Source organism: Dromiciops gliroides, chromosome 2 (assembly GCF_019393635.1).
Source record: "Dromiciops gliroides isolate mDroGli1 chromosome 2, mDroGli1.pri, whole genome shotgun sequence".
Classification (NCBI taxonomy): Eukaryota; Metazoa; Chordata; class Mammalia; order Microbiotheria; family Microbiotheriidae; genus Dromiciops; species Dromiciops gliroides.
The window spans coordinates 522,055,260-522,073,774 of NC_057862.1; the positions used below are offsets into that span (position 1 = coordinate 522,055,260).

General features: G+C 40.0%; 2 protein-coding genes across 2 annotated transcripts in view; one reads left to right on the forward strand and one right to left on the reverse strand.

Annotated features, from left to right (window-relative positions):
- The first annotated feature begins 209 nt into the window (after positions 1 to 209).
- SNRPG (small nuclear ribonucleoprotein polypeptide G) lies at positions 210 to 8,423 on the forward strand. Its single transcript, XM_043988353.1, has 4 exons — positions 210 to 344; positions 6,682 to 6,704; positions 7,376 to 7,500; positions 8,234 to 8,423. Exons 1-4 carry the CDS (start codon positions 313 to 315, stop codon positions 8,282 to 8,284), a joined length of 231 nt encoding a protein of 76 aa, XP_043844288.1. The 5' UTR covers positions 210 to 312; the 3' UTR covers positions 8,285 to 8,423.
- A 237-nt stretch (positions 8,424 to 8,660) lies between these two features.
- The window catches only part of PCYOX1 (prenylcysteine oxidase 1), a 28,780-nt gene continuing 18,925 nt past the window's right edge, over positions 8,661 to 18,515 (reverse strand). The window contains exon 6 of the mRNA XM_043988352.1: positions 8,661 to 12,147. Coding sequence (XP_043844287.1) covers positions 11,486 to 12,147 — 662 coding nt within the window. The 3' untranslated portion in view covers positions 8,661 to 11,485. The remainder of the gene's footprint in view (positions 12,148 to 18,515) is intronic.

An 18,515-nucleotide genomic window follows, 5' to 3' on the forward strand; every position in this document is an offset into this window, starting at 1 on the left:
CTTATGCCTCAATTTCCCCCTCTGGGTATGCGTCTCCCTTTCCTGTAGGAGATGACAGTCTCATTCCGCGATGAAATCCTACAAACTGTTCAATTACTGGGCTAGTTCCCAACTCCGCCCACCGCAGTGGCAGGGCGCATGCGTGGCAGGCTTCGGTTGGCCGCCCCGGCGCGAGGCAGGGCTCCTCGGTTTATGATTGGTTTCCCGAAGCCGGTGATGCCAGACGTAAGGTGGCGTCAGTGGCGGCAAGGAGAGCGTGAGCAAAGCGGAGGCTTGCACCGGGAGGAGGCGAAGGGCTGCAACTGAAACAAGATGAGCAAAGCACACCCGCCCGAGCTAAAAAAGTGAGTACGGTGACCTGGCTGGTGAAGGGCCCGGGGATTCAGCTCAGGCTGCACCGAGTAGTCGGTGAGGGAGGCCTAAGGAAGCCCATTAGAGGCTTCTGCTTCCCAGCATGCGCAGCGTTCCCGGCCTTCCCTCCGACCCTGGCCACGTGGGGCGGGGGAGGGGCGCGCGCGCGCGAGATTAGACTCTTACGGTGTCTCGCTCTCCATTCATTCTTTCCCTGAGTAGTGGTTGTTGAGTGGCTTCAAATTTTGGAGGCGGTTTTGGGTGCGGCGGGGTGGCTGGACAGATAGCGAGGCAATTCAGACATTGCATCTGCCCTGTTAAAATTTCTTCAGGACTTCTTTGGAGCTTAAAAGAAAAGCTTACTGATTTGAATCGCTGTGTAATCGATTTGGAAAATGGAATTTAAAACTAGATGAGAGTTTAGCATTCCAACCACTTTATATGATTGCAGAGTAAACTGAGGCTCAGAGAAGGACAATGACTTGTCAAAGGTGGTTTAAGCAAAGCCATATTTCCCAGATTTTCATCGCATGTTGATTTTTTACCTCTCACATTTAGGGCATTTTCTTTTTTGTAGCACTTGTTATGGAATGGTGGAGAGATGCCAGTGCTGAAAGTGGAAAGAGTACGTAGCACCTAATCAGATAGGAAGGCACACCCAATCCTAATCTAATCCAATCCCTTCATTTTACAAATGTGGAAACTGAAGACCAGAGGGGAAGTGGTTGAACCAAACTCCCTTTTATATAAGCGCTATGAAGTACTGCTCATTGTTTCTCTTCTTTTTTTCTAAACGTCTGGATCATTTGTTTTAACACTGCCTTCATTCGGGGCAGCTAGATGGCTCAGTGGATAGAGCACTGGCGCTGGAGTCAGGAGTACCTGAGTTCAAATTCGGCCTCAGACACTTAACACTTACTAGCTGTGTGACCCTGGGCAAGTCACTTAACCCCAATTGCCTCACTAAAACAAAAAAACATTGCCTTCATTTCCCCCAATATATTTAATTCCCCTTCCTACCCAAGAAAGCAATGTTATGGGCCTAACACCCCAGAAGTTCTCTGGGGGGTAGATCAAAGAACCTTCTAGAGAAACTAAACCAAAGGACAGACACACCTAAAGAGATAAGTGGCCCCAGATCTGCGAAAGTGATCAACACATCAAATTAGTTTTATTGGAAGTGGTAGGGGCAGCTAGATGGTGCAGTGGATAAGGCACCGGCCCTGGATTCAGGAGGACCTGAGTTCAAATCCGAACCCAGACACTTAACACTTACAAGCTGTGTGACCCTGGGCAAGTCACTTAACCCCAATTGCCTCACCAAGAAACAAAAAAAAGAAAAGAAAAGTAAGTGGTAGAAGTAGCATTTCAACCCTCTTTTTGCCTCTCCCATTCCACATACAAAGAAACTAAGCTCCAGAGAGGAATCGGAGATAGGACTGTAATTTATCACATAGATGACTAGGGGAGTGGTGGTGCCACTAACAGAAATAGGGAAGGCTGTCTAATAGCAGGTTTGGAAAGAAAGATAGATATATTGGAACACTTGCTTTAAAGTGCTGGTAAAGCAAGGAGGTCTGGAGCAGCTAGGTGATGGAGTGGGTAAGGATGCTGACCCTGAATTTAGGAGAACTTGAGTTCCAGTCTTACCTCAGATGCTTCCTACTTGTGTGACTCTGGACAAGATACTTAACTTCTGTCTGCTTGTCTCATTTGTAAAATGAAATAATACCATCGCCTACCTTTCAGGGTTGTTATGAGCATAAGATTAGACATTTGTGTGAAGTGCTTTGCCAAGCTATGGAAACCCAATACAAGTCACAGATGAATATAAATTCAGGAGTCAGTCTCAAAAGTTATGGAAGGTGGAAGTGAATTTGATAGCAGAGATCGTGAATATGAAAAGGAAAAAGGACATGGCTCAGTATAGAACCTTGGGCAGGAGGAGAAAAAAATCAGGTGAAAGAAGTCTGGTGAGGCAGACCCCTCCAAAAAAAAAATTTGGTTTGGGCAAGTAGGATACCATTGGTTAAGTGGTTAGGTAAGAAAACCAGATTGCATGTGGTTGAGTAAGTGAATAATGAAGGAGCAAAGGCCTCTTGTTTAGGCAACTCAAGAAGTTTAGTCCCTAAAAAGTATTCCTTGTCCTCAGGACTCAGCTGTTCGTTGTCATTCTCAGTTCTCCGTTTTCCTTGTGTTGTACTTGTGTCTTATCCCATTGAAACTAGGTGGTGAAGTAGATGGAGCCCTTAGCTGAGAGTCAGGAAGACCTAAATTAAAATCCAACCTTTGTGACCCTGGACAAGTCACTTAACCTCTGCCTCAATTTCCTCAACAGTAAAATGGGAATATAAAAACACCTGCATAACAAGGTTGTTGTGAGGATCAGATTAGGTATTTGTGAAGCATTTAGCACATTGCCCTGTACGTAATAGGCACTGTGTAAATGCTTGTTTCCTTTCCCCTTGAATATAAGTTTCTAGAAGCTTAATAAATATTTTAGGGAATTTAGGAAAATAGGATTATAGCTTAAGGGAGTAGGAAAGGTTTTGGTTTAGTATTTCAAGATTGGAAACTACCTAAAGCATATTTGTAGTTAGAGAGAAAGAATCCTGTGGGGAGATATGGTAGTAATCTAAGTACCTTGAAATCTATTGGATTGGGAAGCAGGTGACCGGGCTCCTGGGTCTAGGTCTGCCACTGTGTAACCTTGCGCAAATCACTTTACCTCTGAGGCTGTTTCTTCATCTAAAAATAAGGGCAGCTAGGTGGCGCAGTGGATAGAGCACCGGCCCTGGAGTCAGGAGTACCTGAGTTCAAATCTGGCCTCAGACATTTGACACTAGCTGTGTGACCCTGGGCAAGTCACTTAACCCCAATTGCCTCACCCAAAAAAAAAAAAAAAGGATTAGTGTAACCTCATCTAAAAATAAGAACTTTAGAATAAAATGATCTCTAAATTAATTTCCAGTTCCCAACAAACTTGTAATAAGTAACTTACTATGTGTGAGACAGTATTGGGGATAGAGAAACAAAATTAACATCCCTACCCTCTAGGAACTTAGTCTACTGGGAGATACAATGTGTAGATATAAGTTAAAAACAAGTAATTCGAGGAGAAAGAGAGCATTAAGAACTGGAGGGATCGGGATAAACTTCATAGAGAAGAGAGCACTTGAGTTGGGTTCAAAGCAAAATGAGAATCCTGACAAGCAGAGATGAGGCCCTGCAGGGGGAGGGGGCATTGGGGCTGATAAGAGATGATTGTGTAAAAGTGGGGTGTAAGGTAACAGAGCATTAGGGCATTTTGACCAGAATGTAGAGTACATAAAGGGAAACAACATTAAATATGTTTGAAAAGGTGTGTTATTGACAGCCCACCTCAGGAGTTTGTATACTAGAGTCAGGAAGGAAATACTTTTTGAACTAGAGTAAATCAAATGGAATTCTGGAAGAGCTGGGAAGGGATAGGATTAAGGACACATTCCAAGGGCTCATAACCTTGGGGGGAAAGGGAGACTGAGATAGAGAGAAAAGCTTATTGTAGATGGGTTTTGAGATATGGAGGGAAAGGAACCAGATAGCACTAACTTACATTTACAGGATGCTTTAAATTTTGCAAAGCACCTTTGTGGAAAAGTGCTGGAAGAGGGCAGGTAGTAGTTATAAGACGCTAGATGACAACTGGGTAACAGATCTTGTCAGATTAGAATGTTGTGCAGGATCCAGGAAGATGGAATTCTATAGGGAAAAATAAAGTCTTACATTTGTAAAGTTGGGGGAGGAGGTTTGAGCTCAAGGCCACGATAAAGGAGAAATGGTTAATGTCATATCTGTGCTTTTTTTAGTGGACTGCATGGGAGTCAGCAGTATGATATGGGAGTCAAAAAGCTGGTGCAGTGTCGGGTGGCACTAGGATAGATGGACATTGCTTCCAGGAATGGGAGATAATAGTCCCTCTACTTCTTGCTCACCAAAGACCACCAGTTTATGGAGGAGATTTTTAAGCAGGAGCTGTTCCAGAGGACATTCAGTCCCAGACAGTAGAACCAAGAGCAATGGATAGAAGTTGCAAAAAAGGCAAATTCACTCCTAATCAGGAAAAATTTCTGTGAGAAAGTAATGGGATTTGGCAGACACCCCAAGGCCCTGCCTGGAGATAGATCTAGAACTGATTAAATTGGGTGACTGAGAACTTTTTTTTTTTTTTTGGTGAGGCTATCAGAGTTAAGTGACTTGCCTGGGGTCACATAACTAGTGTCAAGTGTCTGAGGTTGGATTTGAACTCAGGTCCTCCTGACTCCAGGGCCGGTGCTCTATCCACTGTGTCACCTAGCTGCCTGAGAACCTACTTAACATTGATTAAATCAAGACTCAGTGGTGGAAGACTGGAGGAAGAACTAGACCAGGCTGGAGCTGTAGACTAGATAGGCCTTTTCTTTTTTTTTCTTTTTCTTTTTTTTAGTGAGGCAATTGGGGTTGAGTGACTTGCCCAAGGTCACACAGCTAGTAAGTGTTAAGTGTCTGAGGCCGGATTTGAACTCAGGTACTCCTGATTCCAGGGCCGGTGCTCTATCCACTGCGCCACCTAGCTGCCCCCTTTTCTTAACTTTTTGAACTCCATGTGTTCTCTTTTTACTAATACCTGGTATGCTTTAATAAATACTTAATGCCCAAAGACTGGTGCTAAAGCTTCTAATTTAAGATGACCACACATCACATAACAAAAGTGCAATGGTGTAGGGTTCCCTCAGCGAAGGTCTTCAAGCACAGGCTAGATGAGTGCTGTCATGTAAGTTATTAAAAATTCAAGTATAAGATTATATTTGAAGACCTCTGTGCTCTCTTCCAACACTAAAAATTATTGTGAAGACCCTGGTTTGGGAGCAGGAAAGGGAAAGGTAGCGATGGGAATCTGGGTTAATGTCACAGATAAGAATAAAAGTTCTTAGCTGAGCCTGTTTTCTCATCTTTAAAATAAAGAGGCTGAGGGGCAGCTAGATGGCGCAGTGGATAGAGCACCGGCCCTGGAGTCAGGAGTACCTGAGTTCAAATCCGGCCTCAGACACTTAATACTAGCTGTGTGACCCTGGGCAAGTCACTTAACCCCAATTGCCTCACTAAAAAAAAATTTTTTTTTAAACAAAGAGGCTGAACTTAAAATAATCTTATTTTATGATCTAAGTATCATAAACCCATGTAGGAAAAAATTAATAGGACACAACAGGTTATCTACTCTCTCCAGCTCAATTTTTTTCTCATTCTTAATATTTGCTACTACTAGAATCAGTCCTGAACTTCTTATAGATTGATTAAAAAGTTGCTTGTGTCATCAGCTTATGTCATTGCTTTTCTCTGATGTTTGTGGAATATAAGAGAGCTATTTTGGGGGGTTTTTTGGGGGGGGGTTGTTTTTTGGTTTTGTTTTGGTGAGACAATTGGGGTTAAGTGACTTGCCCAGGGTCTCACAGCTAGTGTCAAGTGTCTGAGGCTGGATTTGAACTCAGGTCCTCCTGAATCCAGAGCCGGTGCTTTATCCACTTCAACACCTAGCTGCCCTGAAAGCTACTTGTTTTGAGGGTTATTTCAGGCTACTGGTATAAATCAATTAAACATATTTGAATTCCTCAGACAATTGCTAATCCAGTCTTCATCAGTAACTTTTTACACCAGAGAAAAGACCTTTTCTTCCTTTGGACTGATTGATTGTAAACAAAAATATTTTGGAAATTGAAAAAAGTAGGAAAATCTAATTTTCTAGTTAGTGAACATCTAAAGGAAAAAGGTGAAAACAGAATGAGTAACAATATAGTACTTTAAGTTTCTAGTGTTAACCTGGCTGAAATGTTCATTTTTAACAGTAGAAATCAGAGAATTCACATTTATAACTTAAACTCTTTTCCCCCACAGCCTATTATTTGTTTTGTTTTAAATCCACATGTGCTGTTGGAAAACATCAAATTAAACTACTGCTTTAATATAAAGTAGTACAAACCATGGATGACCTTTATCTCTGAATCTGAAGAAAAATTAAAGTAATTTCAGACAAGACTATTTGGGGAATTTACATTTATATAGTGTGCTTAAGATTTATTAAAAAATAATTCATATAGTGATTTGGAGTTAATTTGACACTCCAGCTTCCCCAGCAAAAGATAAGTGTACCAATTTATGAAGCTCAGGTACCTTCTTCACCCCTCCCTCATGAGATTTAAGCAAGTGACTACTGCATAGCTGGTAGTTGGGTTTTTTTAAGACAATTCATTCTTGTTCTGTAGGGGAAAAAAAGTTTGGAAGTGTTATTTTACTTTCCCCCTTTTGCTTTTTCAGATTTATGGACAAGAAGCTATCATGTAAGTTATTTAAGATGATTTTACTAACAAATGTTTTGTTTTTTTTTTATGTGGATTTGGTGGCAGTATCAAATTCAGTACAGTTGGTTAAAATTGAAATAACGTGTACTGAAACGTTTAACTCAGTTTCAGTAATTTGTATGGGCATAGAACAGCAATCTATGTTAAAGTCATACTAAGTACACATTAATACATTATTTTAGGGAGAATGTTTAAAGTTCAGACTACTTGAATTAATCATCTCTTATAGCCTTTTTATAAGTTTCACACATAACTGATACGCTTGTGGTTGTTCTGACTATTCCTCTTACTAAGATACTTTCTAGACCCTCCAGGGATAAAACTTGATCAAGTCCAATTTGTTTCTGAACATAATGAAATAACTTAATTTACTTCTTAAAAAAATCACTAATTCAGACTTTAATTGAGACCAATTGAATGGAATTTTTCTTTTTAGTAATGTTACTTTTTGAAACTTTGGTGAACTGCTTTGGCACAGTATCTTTAGGCAAGAAGTGATTGAGTAATATCACACACATATTTTTGATTTGTGTTACTTAATATTTTATATCCAGGATGTAGTGCTGAATCAAACAAGATAATAAAAGCACTTTGTGAACCTTAAAGCAATATATGAATGTTAGTAATTATTATTCATTTTTTTTCCTTAGTGAAATTAAATGGTGGGAGGCATGTCCAAGGAATATTGCGGGGGTTTGATCCATTTATGAATCTTGTGATTGATGAATGTGTAGAGATGGCACCAGGTGGGCAACAGAACAATATTGGAATGGTGGTAAGTAACAATTTTCAGGATAATTGTAGTTAGTGTTTATTAAACTTACCAGGCACAGTGCTTATGTCATAAACATCTCTTATATAATCAACTTGTGGAATATAAGAAAGCCACTCATTTTACAGGTCATATGAGGCTACTGGGGGTAGATCATTTAAACATAACTGGATTCCTCAGAGATTATTACTAACTCATCCATCATCTTCAGTAATTTTCCGTATCTGGAAAACAAGATCTCTTCACTTTTTTGAAGGTGTTTCTATAGATGGACTTTCTGGTATCTTTCAAGCTCATGTATAGACAAATGAAAAGCAGATGTAGTCAAGGTCCAGCCACTTGATGGTTTATCCCAGGCAGATCTTTTAAACTGTAATAAAACCTAGTTGTCTAGAGGTCAGATTTCCTAACTAGATCTGCTACTGAATTGTCTACTTTCGTGTTGTCCTGTGCCCCGGGGGTGGGGGTGTAACCCTTTCAACTTCTACCCCTCTTAACTTTAAAAAGCCTTAATTCGGGTGTGACTCAGTTGCTCTAGATAATTTGGTTACATGCTTATATACAAAATGGTTCTTATAGGCCCCAGAAACTCATAAAAAAACACTCTCTGGCGTGAAGTCTAAGGACAACAAGTAGTTTTCAGCTAGAGAATCCGTGATAGAGGTGGATTCCATTCTTAGTGTTTTGTGATTTGGGTTCCATGTGCTGCTTTACTAACAGCCTTGCTCTTTCTTAGGTAATCCGAGGAAACAGTATCATTATGTTAGAAGCCTTGGAACGAGTTTAAGAAATGAAGCACCATTGATACCGTATGCCTCTGCTTTTCCTTTATATCACACCAAGAGCCTCTTTTTTTTCTTTTGATACATACAGTTAGTCATTGTATATTCTGTTTAACTTTTTGAAAATAAACTTTTTGTAAGATGTTTAAATGCTTTCTTTCTTTTGGGTACTCCTTAAAGGAAAACCACATGATAATGATTCCTTTTCTTTAATTCTTTAGCTTTGTTTGATGAACCGAGTTAAGGATAATCAGAGTTCCTTTAAATTTAAAAGAACTGTTAAACTGAAACCCAAGAAGTAATTTAAAATATTACTACTATGGCCATTTTGGCTTTTGTATTCTATTTACACTTCTACAGGTAAAATAAAGACACTGGACAGAGTGGCATATTTGTTTATTTTCAGTTCACTGTGAGCAAGAAAAAAATATGGGGGTGGGAGATAAATCCTTAGCCAGGCCTTAATTAGGTGAAAACTCCACAGGAAATCATTTATATGGTTGTTTTTTTGGTGGGTTATTGGGGTGGAGAGCAAGGTATAAATAGTGTCTCTTCCTCTAAAAGCTCAGGCTAGGATTCTTATCTGGGTTGCAATATTTAGGCCCCTGAGTTAGAATTATGAAAAAAGCGACATGGCCTAGGCCTGGCTTTTTAACAATGTAGTAAGCGTGACAAATGGGATAAAATTTGTTCTATGGTGACATAGCACTTCCACAAATGATCCAGTCCCACCATTATCCAGAATAAGAAATGTCATGAAGAAAATCAGCACACAGATCTTTTAACCCAGAATCATTCTGTTTTGCTATCAGCCCTTTGAACACCAGTTCTCACAAAACAACCCTCTAAAAACACATACTAAGGCTCCACTGCATCATAAGCAAGAGTTAGCTGTTGATAACTGGCTTCCCTGGTATAACTATTAACAGCAAGAGCAAATCCTATTTGTCCTTAATGTATAAGTTTACAATTGATGTGCTATCTCAAAGAAAAAGCAGCTAAAAGCAGTGTTAATGATAGGCATGATCTTACTCAAACCTTGTTATATTACAGTACTCATCAAACTTTAGCATATACATACAGGATGTCATGCTCTATATCCATCATCTGTAAGAATCTATAAAAGGGGAAACAATAGCTTTTTTAACCCAATTCTTGATTTTAATAATTAGCCTATAAATAGACATAGCACCCTTTAACAACCACATTATGTGTAAGCTCAATTTTTGCTATTAAAGAATGTCAACCGTCTATCCCCAGGACTTTGCAAATGTTATATTTAAATAATGATATCCACTAATTGCTGCCCAGTATTACATAGTTGTGAAAGGCAAAATTAACTAACTTCTGTGGTAGGGTTGATTATCATAACCCTTTGGAGGGCTCTTCTTAGTGCTTTGTTGATAACAATTCCCTAACGTAATAAAGCAGTAATTCAAATTTGCTTTTTGTATACAACCTAAGTTTTTGCCAGTTACCATTCATATAACTAATTCTAATTAAGTACTTGCTCTTCTACTCTGAAGGTAGGTAAACTGGGAATTGGCTCTAGCAGAGTCTAGCAGAGTTTTATGATTCTTCTCCTGCAAAAGCTGAGTGGCAGCTCTTTCAAGCTTCATTACATCAAGTATTCCAATGCCTTCCCAAACCCCTAAAGTTAGAGGAAGCTGGAGAACCTTAGGAATATCTTTTTCATGTCTCAATGCACATGTTTTCACTTATTTCTCTTTACTATTTTTGGAGTTGATTATAACAGGATTTTATATGAACACTTAAGCAAGCTATTAGCAAATCTATTTTCCCAGGTGCATACTAGCCTACCATGGGTTTATCACCCATTGGCTAATTTTGATCTCCTTGCCCTCTATGGTCAGAGCTTTGGAGGCTGTAGCAACCCTCCTGGGTTATCCCAGAACCATATAAGAACACACCTTTGTTAGGAATTAAGAGCTGAAAGGGATCTTGAAGTGTGAAGTCCAACTCTGCCATCTTTATAAATAAACTGAGGTCCAGAAAGGTTACAAAGCTTCCCAAGGGTTGACACAGCTAGTATCTGAGGCAGAATTCAAACCCAGGTGTTACTCCAGCATTGTCTGCTACACCATGCTGCAACCTGGTCTAATTCAGACATGTTTGGGCTTGCTCCAGCTTTTAACCCAAATTCTTCAGATGGAAGGCTGCTGTAGAAATGAGATTTTTCAGTAGTATCCACTGGGGCGGAACTTTTAAAAATTCCCACTTAGCTACCTACTTTTAAAAAAATACAAAGACAATACAAACAGTTTTAAAAGCGTACATTTCTAGAGTACCTTTAAAAGAATTTTCAATTTCATGAATCTCAAAGTGGACCTGTGAAATGCTCTACTGAATAACACTACAGGGAAATAGTGGTTAAGTCAAACTTCAGAGATGGATTTGAGAATAGAAAGATTTCTTGATTCCCCAAATGACAATAATCCTTACTCACTTTTGGTTCTCCTTCAAGATTGAATTCTAGTGACTTCTGCCTTGATATCTTAGAGGATATAATATTTTTAAAAGTACCTGAGCCTTATCCTTTAAAAAAGAAAAAAAAAAGCACAATAGCGTGATAGAATCAAGAATTTGGCCTTCAAAGAGGGTGTTTGGCAATGGCACATTTACAATGAAGAGGGATAGGGCGCATTGTATTAGAAAAGAAAATGAGTTTATCATTACTGATAGCTTTCAGGTAGTAAATTATAAATCTCAGAACTAGAAAGGAGAGGACCTTAGAGATTATCTCATTTCTCAGATGAGACTCAAAAAGGACCTTGTGCCCAAGCTCACACAAACTAGGAACTCTTGCCTCCAATTCCTGGGCTCTCTTCTTTACTACAACTTTTCCAAATTTGAGGAAGATTTTAAATTAATTGTTAACTAACACAATTGGTATATCAAATTCCTTACTTTTGCACCTAGTTTTATCCTAGACTGAAAAAGGTCCTCAAAGATTTATATAGTAGCTTTAAAGACAGAATTATGGGCAATGGTTATATGTTCATCCTTGAGTGAACCCTCTGCCTCCTTCAGACCCATCATTGATTAGTTTTGTTCAAGTAAGAATAATGACAAATTAATCCAATGCCAACATCTCTGGTTCAAAGGGACTCTCAACCCTTCTTGTCATCTTGGAATTTCATCTGGAAGTATGGGAGGGAGGAGGGAAAAAAGGTGTTGGTAACGATTCAAAGCTCTGTTTTGAGTTTCTCATACAGTCCTTCTTGGTCAATCATCTCTGTATTCCCATACCAACGATGGTAGGCAAGGAGTGCTGCATTATGGGCTGCAATGGCACTCATTTCCATAGCACTTGCTGCCCACTCTATGCCATTGAGATAGTATATTCGATCATGGAGTATGATGGGGGGGCACTTCTCTGGAGGCTTATAGTGAGGGTATGCATTCCATTCCTGTTCCTGTACAGAATCATAAGATGCAAATAGCAAATTAAGTTGCTCCTTGGTAAGAGACTCTGAGGAAAAGATTTTCCAAACAGCTAAATCGCTTGCTGGCTTAGACTGAAAATCAGCCTCTCTTTTTACAGGGGACACCACTGAGATGCTGTTAATAAACAAATGTGGGTTGTCGGTGGTTAAGATGTCAGTGAGATGAAAGGTATCAGTTGTCGTTAAGCCAAAGAAAGATGCATTCACTCTCCCATGAACAAAAGTAGTCACCAAGTGATGGTAGTATTGGTGAAATTCCGGGATGGGTGGATCAAAGTTTAGAAAACTGATATTGGACATTTTGCGGTTCAGTGGAGCAGCCACCATGACAATGTCATAAAGGTCCGTGTTTATCCCTGAATTTGTTTTATAGGTGATTTCATATGCTTTCTTGGTTCCTCCTGGAGGGGAAAATCACATTTTCATTAAAATGTTTTGTAACAAAGAATGACAACACACTATTTCACAGTGCCTGGAAAACCATTTTTACAGGATTGGCTTTGACTCCTACACTACAAGGAATTCAGTAATTTTTAATCCTTAAGAGATAAAAGACTTCTTTGGCCTCCCCTCAAAAGAACAAATCAGGAGAGAAATTACAATGCCCTGTCAACAAATGCCAAAATATCATAGGACTTTTACTTTGGAGGATAACATCATAATCGGGGGATAAAAAGGATCTCTTCTTATATATTAATACATTTGTGATTACATGCACATCATCAACATCATTCTCCATTGGTTCTCCTATTTCTCCAACAGTCTCTTCATGATTACTCACCCATCCCCACCCTTTAACATGGGTATTTTCTCAAGGAGACAGCCTCATTGAAGTCTTGCCTCAATCTCTTCAGATTCCCAGAGCACAATATACTTCTCTAATGCCCCTTTTGTGTGATGTTGAGGATCATAGTAATCTGTGTATTTGTCATTATGCTTCCTGAGACTGAGCTCCATGGAAGTAGGGACCGTGCCTTAAATTTCTTATTCCCCCCAAGACCTACTATATAGTGCTCTGCATTAAGTAGGCACCCAATAAATGCTAAATATCAGAGGGCACTCACTACTAAGAATCTCACAATGACCAAGGATCTCAAGCCTCTGAGTGGACTAATAGATAGGCCCATGTCATCTGGCCTTAGAAACCACTAGATTCTAGCGTTAACCACATGCAGATTATCTTCTAGATGTACTTCACCCTCTGCCATCTTGAGATGAGGTTATAGAGATGGCGCTTCATGTTTGTTTAATCTTGCCTCTAGGGACCCAAACACTAGTGCTGTCATCTGCAGCCATCGAGACTCAGAACCATCAAGGGATCCAAAGCCTTCTGGAGCAAAAGGCCCCTAGAAGGCCGGCACTACTGGGGACTGTACCATGTATGGGGTAGCTTCTGGGTATGCCTTCTTTCCTGCTATCTTGGGATGACTTAGAACAGAATGTGACTTCATGCTGCCTCACCAAGATTTGCAATGAGACCCTCCAGAAGCTGATGCTGCTCCCCTTGCACCAAACATCAAGCTCTCTTACCACAGGACCTTGGAGAGTGGGGCCACCAACTAATTGGTTTTTGCCCTAATCCTAAGGATAGCATATTATACCTCCTGTTCTTCTCTTTTTTTGGGGGGGAGGGGCAACGGGGGTTAAGTGACTTGCCCAGGGTCACACAGCTAGTAAGTGTCAAGTGTCTGAGGTCGGATTTGAACTCAGGTCCTCCTGAATCCAGGGCCGGTGCTTTATCCACTGCACCATCTACTGCCCCATCCTGTTCTTCTAATCCCTATGATCCATAGTCCCCAATTTACTGAAACAGAAGCCCTTTTCCAATACTGCATCTCCCTATATTCTTCTCATATACATTTTCACTCCATTCCTCTCTAGGACCCAGCTTCTCACTCTCTGGACTTCTTTCCCCACAATTCTCCAGGAGCCTTCTCAACCTAGAAGATTCCTCCACCACTGCAACCTCACACTGAAAGATGCTTTAGTCCCTGTGGCCCCTTCCTCTGGTTAATTACTCCTCCAAGAACCTCAATTCTAAGACATTGAGCAGCAACACTCATTCCTTTATTCCTTTCTGGGCCCTGCTCCTGACTCTCCTCATTTCTTTCTCCACCATTCACCTCTGTTTTTCAGCTTCCTTTGAATGTGTAGTCTTCCCCCCCCCCCCTGTTAAGCTCCTTAAGGGCAGGGATGGACGGTCACTCTTGTTGCTTCTACTTGTATCCCCAGTGTTCAGCACAGTGCCCTGGCATATGGACAGGACTTATCCATCTCAGTCCTGCCTCTCTGCAGTCCCTATAATTCACTCACTTCCTATTCTACTGTGTCCTCATGCAGCATCATTAACCAACTCGTTCCATCTCATACTCTGTCCGTCTTCTATGACTGACAGAAAGCTTGGTGTTTCTATTCTCACACTCCTGACACAGAGCCTAGAGAAGGGGTCAGCTCAGTTGTCCTTCCTGACTGATATTTGCCCACCTCTGCTATATCATCACCCTTACATTTTGGGCATCTGTGCCCTATCACTGTTTTGGGCTGCCGATCTTTAACCCTGATTCATCCTCGGGACTCACTCTCTCTGCTCCTACTCCCATATTTTTGAAAGTCAGGCAACTCTGATGAATGAGTCCATTACAAATTCATTTTATCTAATTGCATGTGACCTAAATATTAAGTCATACCATAAAAAAAGTAAAAGAGAATTGGAGCAGGTGCCTTTGTTGGCTATGACTACAGTAAGCTTTCTTATGCAAAGAAAGGATAAAGACGGCTATCAAAAAAGTTAAAACAGATCATTTTGATTCCATGAACTTAAAAAACTTTTGGATTGACAAAATCAAGATGACAGGGATAATGGAAGGGGGAAAGGAAAAAATTTGCATTAAATAGATCTGATAAAAAACAGAAAATTAACATAAATACCTAAGACCAAGAGCCATTCTTTTGTTTTGTTTTTTTAGGCAATTGGGGTTAAGTGACTTGCCTAGGGTCACACAGCTAGTAAGTGTTGTGTCTGAGGTCAAATTTGAACTCAGGTCCTCCTGACTCCAGGGCCAGTGCTCTATCCATTGCGCCACCTAGCTTCCCCAAGAGCCATTCTTCAATAGATAAATTGTCTAAGAATGCAAACAATTTTCAAAAGTACTGCGAACTAGGGGTAGCCAGGTAGTGTAGTAGATAAAGCACCAGCCCTGGAGTCAGGAGGACCTGAATTCAAATCCAGCCTCAGACCCTTGAGACTTACTAGCTGTGCGACCCTGGGCAAGTCACTTAACCCTCATTGTCCTGCAAAAAAAAAAAAAGTACTGCAAACTACTAACAACCATATAAAAGACTGATCCAAATAACTAATAATGAGAAAAAGGCAAGTCAAAACAACTCTGAGGTTTCACTTCACACCCAACAAATTGTCAAAGGTAACGGAAAACAGGAATAGTCTATATTAAAGGGACTTGAAATACGGTATCACTAACACACGGTTGGTGGAGTTGTAACTTGGTCCAAACATTCTGGAAAACTAATTAAGTTCACTAAAATGTCCATATCTGTTGATCCAGAAATCCCAGAGTTAGACTTATGTCCCCAAAAAGGTCAAAAATAGAAAAGGAGGTCTCTGTATACACTAAAATCATCACAGCCCATCATCTGGGGAAAAGCTAAGCATGAGATATAATACTATACCTAAAAAAAGTCATGAATATGAAGAATTTGGAGAAACATGAGAAAAACTTATATGAACAAAGTGAAAGAAGCAACAATGTGAAATAAGGAAAAAATAAAATACACAATAATTACATGGAAAGTGGAAAGAACAATAGTGACAACAGCGACAACAGAGAAATTTTTTAATTTTAACAACCAAACTTGGCCCTAAAGACATGAGAAATTTCCTTTTCTGTAGAGATAAACATCACATATACTATCAGACTTGGATGATGTGGTGGTGGGGTTTTGTTGTTGGGTTTGGGGGAGTTTGGGGGATTTTTTTTTTGGCCAAACTGCTTTTTAAAAAAAACCATTCATTATTAAAAAGACTGGCTGAGATTGGTTATCTCAGAACCACGCTCTGTGCCATGCCTTCTCCCCATGAGAAGAAGCCCAAGGATTTCTCTCTTGGTTTCCCTTCCCCAGCCCCTAAATAAACTATTATCTTATTCTAAAAAAAAAAAAAAATTGGCTATCTGCGTGGAAAGAAAAATCTGGACATGTAGGGAAATGAAGGTGATACAAAAACAGAAGTTCGTCTCAATTTTTTAAGACTAATTTCATTTCTTCTTTTGGCAAAGATCATAGGAGCCTATAATCCCAGAAATGGCTAGACCTAAAGGGATTAATGGTTTGATGTCAATGTGGATAGGAGTCTATGGTGCAGGCTATGGGTATATATGCTTAGTTAGCCCCTTGCTATTTTGGGGGGGGGGCGGGGCAATGGGGGTTAAGTGACTTGCCCAGGGTCACACAGCTAGTAAGTGTCAAGTATCTGAGGCCGGACCTGAATTCAGGTTCTCCTGACTCCAGGGCTAGTACTCTATTCACTGTGCCATCCAGCTGCCCCCCATATTTTTGTTTTTTTTTTAACCAGTAACTCGGTCATAGCTAACTTACAAGACTTGCAGATAACACAAATAAATCTAGGAGAAATAACTAATATGTTGGCTGACAGAGTCAGGATCCAAAAAGGTACTGACAGGCTAGAATATAGGACCTAAATCTAATAAATGGAGAGCTGATAGGGATAAGTGGAAAGTCAAACTTGTGTTCAAAAAGATTCCACTTCACTAGTATAAGATGGTTGTTGTATGGGATGGCTCTCTGGGAGAAAGGAAAAGAAGACATATGGGGAAAATTTAGGGAATATTAATAAAAATTTTCAATGTGTTTTTTTTTTAATTCAAGCATTAAGATGAGGAAGTCATCAGTATATAGCTGTTCTTCTAAAAAACATCTGAGGGTTTTAGTGAACTGCAAACTCAATATGAAACAGCAATAGGATATAAGGAGAACTCAAGATTTATTTATTGTCATAGTGGTCAGGACTGAGTAGGTGATAGCGCCATTATACTCTGTCCTGATCAGATCTACATCTGGTCTGGGCACCACATATTAGGAAAAAACATTAATAAGACACTGAAGAATATTCAGATGAGGATACCCAGGATGGTGAAGACTTACAGCACAAGATGAGATCTGTGCCTGTGGAAAGGGTGGAGGAAGACAGGACATGAAAGAAGTCTTCAAGTATTTGAAGGACTATCTTGTAAAAGAAAGTTCAGATTTGATCTGTTTGGCCTCGGTGGTCAAAAGTAGGTACAATGTGTGGAAGTTAAGAAATGCAGATTTCCTCATGGTGTAAGGAAAAACTCCCTAACAATTGTTGTTGAGTTGTTTTTCAGTCACGTCCGACTCTTTGTGACTCCATCTGGGGTTTTGCCATTTCCTTTTCCAGCTCACTTTACAGATGAAGAAACTAAGGCAAAGAGGGTTAGGTGACTTGTCCAGGGTCACACAGCCAATAAGTGTCTGGTTAGATTTGAACTCAGGAAGATGAGTCTTTCTGACTCTAGGCCTGACATTCTACCCAATGCACCACCCAGCTGCCCTAAAAATTAGATCAATCCAAAAACAGAATAAGCTTATTCAAATAATATGTTCCTCTTGTCAAGTGAAGATTATAGGACCACTCACTCATCAGGGACCTTGCTCATGTATAGGTTGGACTAGATGGTCTCTTGAGATAGGTCCCTTCTAATTTGAATTTTGTGATCTTGGCTTTTCACATTAGTGAGAAAATTAAGGCTATCGATCATGAGTTTCATCTCCCCTACTCAAAACCTCCAAAGCCATCTAAATCTTTTATCTACCCTCTGCTGCTTTGCTCTAGTCTCTGAGGAAGAGGTGGGCTTTCTCTTTACCAAGGCCAACTCCTCTCTCTGTGCCCATGATCTCATTCCCCTCCATTTCTTTTGCAAGTCAGCTCTACAAATTATTCTCCTTTGTCTTATTTTTAACCTCTCCTTATCCACCAGTTCCATCCATGATGCTTTCAAATGTACTCAGGGATTCCCCATCCTTGAAAAACCTTCACCTGAAAAAAAAAAAAAAGAAAAACCTTCACCTGACCCTACCATCCTGAATTTATTATCTTATATTTCACCTTCCTTTAATTATCATAAGCTCCCAACAATATGGCTTCTGACCATCCAACTCTACCAAACTGTTCTCTCCAAGATTATTAATATAAATCTGGTGACCTTCTCTTAGTCCGCATCCTCTTTAACCTTTCTTTAGTTCCTGACACTACTGATCTATCTTCTTGATATCCTCACCTCCCCTGACTTCAGGGACATTGCTCTTTCCTGGTTCTCTTCCTCCTTGCCTAACCACTTTTTTCAGTCTTCTTTATTGGTTCACCATTTAGCTTCTTTCCCCTTAACTCAGCTGGCCCAGCTCCTCTCCTTTTCTCTCTTTCCATTCTTTCCATTACTGAACTCATGGCTCCCATATTGTCAATCAATCATCTCATCTATACAGAGGCCTCCAAAATCCATATATACAGCCCTAATCTCTTTTGAAATTCAGTCCCACAATTTCAACTGGCTATTAGCTGTTACATCTCCCTCTCTCAAATTCTACATGCCAAAAATTCAGCTCACCCTAAAAGAGCCCATTTTTCTATTTTTGTAGAGACAATGGTAGTAACCCCAATCACTCACATTCTTAACCTGATCATCATCTTTGACTTTTCCCTCTCCCTCACCACCCA

What these genes read in the sequence shown, in the direction of transcription:
- SNRPG (XM_043988353.1), top strand. Translation starts at nt 313, where the DNA reads ATGAGCAAAGCACACCCGCCCGAGCTAAAAAA. An exon ending in CACCCGCCCGAGCTAAAAAA is followed by an intron (nt 345 to 6,681) that starts GTGAGTACGGTG and finishes TTGCTTTTTCAG; the next exon opens with ATTTATGGACAAGAAGCTAT. An exon ending in TATGGACAAGAAGCTATCAT is followed by an intron (nt 6,705 to 7,375) that starts GTAAGTTATTTA and finishes TTTTTTCCTTAG; the next exon opens with TGAAATTAAATGGTGGGAGG.